Source organism: Triticum aestivum, chromosome 3A (genome assembly GCF_018294505.1).
Source record: "Triticum aestivum cultivar Chinese Spring chromosome 3A, IWGSC CS RefSeq v2.1, whole genome shotgun sequence".
NCBI lineage: Eukaryota > Viridiplantae > Streptophyta > Magnoliopsida > Poales > Poaceae > Triticum > Triticum aestivum.
This window is the reverse complement of record NC_057800.1, coordinates 691,064,317-691,069,894: the sequence shown is the minus strand read 5'-3', so window position 1 is coordinate 691,069,894 and position 5,578 is coordinate 691,064,317. Positions and strand designations below refer to the sequence as shown.

The 5,578-nt window shown below is 44.6% G+C and overlaps 1 protein-coding gene across 1 annotated transcript; it reads left to right on the top strand.

The window, feature by feature from the left end:
* Positions 1-360: 360 nt before the first annotated feature.
* LOC123063261 (uncharacterized) lies at positions 361-5,180 on the top strand. The gene is made up of 2 exons (XM_044487003.1): positions 361-622; positions 2,831-5,180. The coding sequence occupies exon 2, from the start codon at positions 2,837-2,839 to the stop codon at positions 4,346-4,348; it is 1,512 nt and encodes a 503-aa protein (XP_044342938.1). The 5' UTR covers positions 361-622; positions 2,831-2,836; the 3' UTR covers positions 4,349-5,180.
* Positions 5,181-5,578: the final 398 nt, after the last annotated feature.

Genomic DNA, 5,578 nt, shown 5'->3' with positions numbered 1-5,578 from the left:
TAATCCTTGATCGGTTGATGACTTTGTTAATTCAAAACCAAGCTTTCCTGAAGCCTTCGTTCTAAAAAAAAAAAGAAACTGATAGCAGCTGCAGCTGCATTGAGTGCCACTGCTTGCCGGCAGCGCCGATATTATGGCCACCACCTGGATCTGGTAGGCGGGCAGGTCGCACTCGCACGTGGCGTGCAACACCCAAGATCAGGACTGCCCGTCGTCATAGGCGAGGGTTTGGGGCGAAGGGACATGCATGGATACACAGTGACAGATAGAGGAGACAGGGAATAGCTACGTGTGAGGAGGAGGAAGCGAGCGAGTGATAAGAGATAGGCACGGAGGGAGGAAGCAGGGCAGGATGCCTCTGTGGCCACTCGCCCGTCATAGGTGTGGTGCGCGTCGCAGCGACGCGCTGTACTGGACGACAAGGGCGACGACTTGGAGATGGGCGACCCCCTCGCCGCACCTGCCAATATAGCCTCCTTGGTCCTTGCCAGCAAGCCTGCGTGCTTCCCTCGCACTGTTAAAACTGCTCCTAATTAATTCCTTGCTAGCCCAAAAGACAGGATTGGACGCGCATGCGCGCTTGCTGCAGCCTGCAGGACGGAGACGAAGCCCGGCCGCTACGGTAATATATATACTGTTGCTCATTCGTTTGGTGCTCCGTTTTGAAGTTATGCTTGTCTACTAGTCAGTTTCATCACGTCACATTATGCAATTGGTATCTTCTATATCTAAATAGCTAACCCCCATTAAGCTATTTCGCTCAACATGTAAGTATGCCATCTCATCGTTCAACAAGCATGGAGAAAGACCCGCCACAACATGCAACCATACATAATAAAAAGGCACCTCAACATGCAAACATGCATGAGAACTTAGATACTATCATGTTATTTATATTAATACAATTAATAACCAAACACCGCAAATCATTTTTTTAGTTTTAATTCTCATATTATTTCATACATATTCATGTTTCATACCACCAATTCTCACTGAATATATATTTATATTATACAATTAATATCCAAACACCACAAACCATTTCTTTTTGTTTTAGTTCTCATATTATTACTATGCATATACATGTTTCATACAACTAATTCTCGCTGAATATATTGCAAAACATTTCTGCAACAACGTACGGGGTATCATCTAATATAAATAGAGGCTAAGACTTTCTTATATGTCCAACTTAATGCTAAGAAACACAAAAACTAGGTGGTTCAGAATAAGTTAATGCTAAGAAACACAAAACGTAAGGCGGCTTAGAACTACAGCAATCTAAAATAAAATAGGTAGTGTGCTTATGTTCATCATCCGCCAATGACTTTTCTAGACTTCTAGAGTGGCAACTAACTAGTAACTACTTTGTCCGTTTTATAATATAATAACATGTTTTAAACTATATCAGCTTAAAACATGTTCTTATATTATGGGACGAAAAGAGTAGATCTCAACACTTACTTGCCAAAGCCGCACCATCCACACCGTCCTGCCGAAAAACAGCATGGGCAAAGCAACGAAGCACCCAAGCGCGATGCTGGCCTTAACCTTTGGCCCACAGTCGTGCATGGGGCAGGACTTTGTGATGCTGTAGGCGAAGTTAACGCTCGCCGAAATACTCGCTGGTTCGAGTTCAAGGTTGCGCCAGTGGAGATCGTGCGCTAGTTTGAGTTCGAGGTCGCCGGAATTCAGAGCACAAGAATCTAGTATGAGGTTGGCCACCGCCGATGCAATCTGTGCGAGTAGCACCTGCAGTATTTATGGCGGTGGCTGTGGCGGCTGCGGCGGCCGCGACTAGCACTAGCTGCACCCACGAGCTCGCGCGCGAGCGGCTGGGCGTGTGCTCGCCGGATACGGCGGCTGGCGGCTGCCATGCTGGCCGGATTGAGGAGCTGCGATGACGTCCTGGTGCCGTGGTGGCACTTGGTGCTCCCGATGGGGTCAAAGAGCGGACTTTTTTTTGTCACGGACATGAAGTGAAGATTGGTCAAAGAGGAAGCTAATGTGCGAGTCCCACATCCATTTTAAGCCTAGTCATAGTTGAAAGTAACTTAGATAGGTAATATGCATATATTTTTAGTCTATTTTATTATCTTCATTGTGAATTCATTTTCTTTTGGTACGTCATATTACAGTAACATATTTAGGCTAGGCATAGTGGGTGATTTTGAAATTAATAAATATGTTAGATAACTGCCAATTCAAGGGAAGTTCATTGTGCTAATTCCAAACAAAATAACACTCTTGTTAGAGAATAAATAAAACCCAGATTAAAATTCCTAGATTTTCCATCGTCCTAGTTTTTTTTGTGGGGGATCGTCCTAGTTCATTGTACCATGGATCACACGATCTCGTCGCCACAATTGGCTATTATTGACATGCATGCATGTTGACGGGGTGCTTATCAGTTGATTTGTATGCACCAACGTTTAATGTGGTTCAGAAACGGTTACTGCATTCATTCATTGTTATAAGATGTTTTGGTATTTCAATATAAACTACATATAAACTGAAATGAGTGAACAAACATATTAAAATGCGTCTATATACATTTGATTCAAAAAAAGTTAAAACATCTTATAATAATGAACGAATGGAATAATTGTTAGTGACATGCATGCCAGTGGAGCCCTTGCCAGTTGTGCATGTCCCCTAAGAATTAGCATTTGATGTAGTTCCAAAATCTTTACAGCCTATATATACACTAAATATGCATCTTCAACATAGAAGTTGGCTTCCTCCCCCCTGCACACCAGTGCTCGTATGCATTTCCCTTTGTCTAACCGGTATATCAAATTCACACTCTCTACCTGAATAACATATGCAGAAGGAAATGAATATAACCATGGAAGCACAAGTATGCAAAAACTACACAGAGCGTTGGGTCAACAAATATGTGGAACCAAGGAAGAGTATAGACCGTGTGGAAGGTTTTGTCATCGTCGCGGCTGTGTTTATGACCGCCCTTGCCATTCTCTCGCCCAGGAGGCGTCAATCTCGGAGCATCATTATAAGATATGGAGTGGGCGGAGTGTTTATATTGTCCTTCCCACTTCTCTCCTACACTGTGGGACTGATGCAGGCCGGGAAAATTAAAAACGAGTTGTACCCGGTTTGGGCAATGTTTCTGGCCATGCTTTTCGGAGGCACCAGCTCAATGTCTGTCCAGAAGCTCGATCAAAACAAGCAACTCATGAAGCTCTACTGTGATTGTATCTTGTTCTCGATGTGCACCGGCACGGTATTAGGTGGTTTTATTTATACATTCGGTATGAAGCATAGTTCCAGTCGCCTTGTTCCTTTCATTGGTTGCTTGTTCGTCGTGGGATATCTATTGGGAATTAAAACGGCTGAGCAGTGGTCTGCTGCATGGTTAGCAAGCAAACCATCATCGAACAATGGCATCAAGTGGCTGGCCCTCTACATGAAGGGTGAGCACAAACTCAGCGCATCCTACGACCCTCGTACCATGCAGGGATACAAGTACCCGATTCTAATCCATGCTGGGGGAGCAAAAATTGGAGAAAATGCAATCACATTGGATAACATTTGGTGTGACAACATCGGTATCTTGTCATCTTACTATAGAGCTCCTATCCGTCGTCTCAAGGATCTGTGTCTCTCATTCGCACTGTTCCATCTCGTGGTTCGGCGATACTTTGGCTACACTTGTCCTGAATCTGGGCTTGACAAGACTCGTGATCTTGTTCTTGATGGGCTGTTGCAAACAGAACAGGACTATGAAAGAGCATTTCAAGTGATTGAAGCAGAGTTGGCTTTCCTCTACGATTTCTTCTTCACCAAATATGCCTCCATAATGTACAGCAACGAGCTAAGGTATTATGCTCTTTCACTCACCCTCACATTGGTCAGTATAGCGGCTGGTGCATGGTCTCTTAGTGTTTTGAACCGGCACGGTTCTATTTTGGACAGTCGTTTTGTACAAACCAGCACACAAGATGTCCTGGTTACCCTAATAGCATTGGCTGCACTGTCGGTATCTCAGTTCCTGCAGATATGGTCTTACTGTGTCTCTGACTGGGCAAAAATATCCTTTGTTTGTAAGTACGTAGCACATCCATCATGGCAAGGGAACACCCGTATTGAGAAGCTTCTTTTATGTTTTGGACGACCTCACAAGTGGCTTCGCTATTGGCGCAACACTATTGGCCAATACTCGGTTCTTGATTCCTTTAGTTCCAGCTACCGGCATCGGTTGAAACATCTCCTTCCAACTGAGGAAGCAGGCAAGCCTGTGGAGTTGCCAATGCAAGTGAAGAGGGCAGTGCACGGACTATCAAAAACTCAACAAACGGCCATCTTTCACATGGAACCTCCGCACTGATGAGACACGGCATGAGTGATGAACTATGCGGTGCATGCCAGATCAACGATGAATATACACTGACCGACAGCATACTGGCATGGCATGTCGCCACTAGCTTCTGTGAGATCTCGGATACAATCAAACGCCCACACGATGTGCACCCGAATCAAGTTGTCGCCACTATCTTGTCCAAGTATTGTACCTACTTGGTCGCCTTTGCACCAACGTTGCTTCCAGGCAGTGCGCCAGAAACAAAGTGTGCTCTCGATGAGATAGTAAAAGAAGCCAAAGAAATGCTGCATGATCTCGTATCTCCAAGGGAAAAGTATGAAAAGCTTAGTGAACTAGAGTATGTCGTAGGTGGTGGAAGAAAATTGTTCACCTATGGTGCTGTGCTGGGGAAAGCGCTGGAGAGCATGGACAATCATGCGAACCGGTGGGACCTACTGGCAGATTTCTGGGCCGAGATGATGGTGTATATTGCCCCATCTAACAATGTAGCTGGTCACATAGAACTTCTTGCGGAAGGAGGCGAGTTTGTGACTCACGTCTGGGCTTTGCTCATGCATGCTGGTATCCTTGAGCGTCCCACTACTACAATAATCCCCTAGACCAAGGTCTCAAGGCGAGGCTGCAAGGAGCTACACTCAGTCTTTAAGGCTTTGCGTTTATGATGACTTTGCGCTTGTTGGTTTGGTGTAATATTGTGATTATGTGTTGTATTTCCTGTCTGAAACTCTATAATCTGGTGCACGCTTGTACTACTAATGATACCCTGTGGATTGGTTATGTATGTACCATGGGTCTGTTGCAACCGGCTGGAGCAGGATTTGATTTTGTTGCTTTGGTAGCACAGCACCTCGTGGGGTTTTCATATGAACTTGCTTTGTTGGGGGCTTGGTTGTTTTGGTCGCACTAGGGATAAGGTTTCTTTCATATAGCAGGCAAACTGTTTAATGATTGTATCCCTGGAATCAGATGTTTTGTGCTCAGGCTAGTTGCTCCCATTTTGAACTCACTCACCATACAGTTGAGTTCAAAACGGTAAGCAGAGTCATTGTTCTTCATAAAAGAAAAAGAGTACATACAGGCTTAAGCTACGTTAGGGATGTAAACTGGGTCCTATTTAAGCCCACTTATGATCTATCGAGCTAGCAAAAACTAACTACACGTGATTTGTGGACAGCGTTTATTGCATCATTTACATCCCTAAGCTAACTCCTCTTCTTAGCAGTACCAACACACATG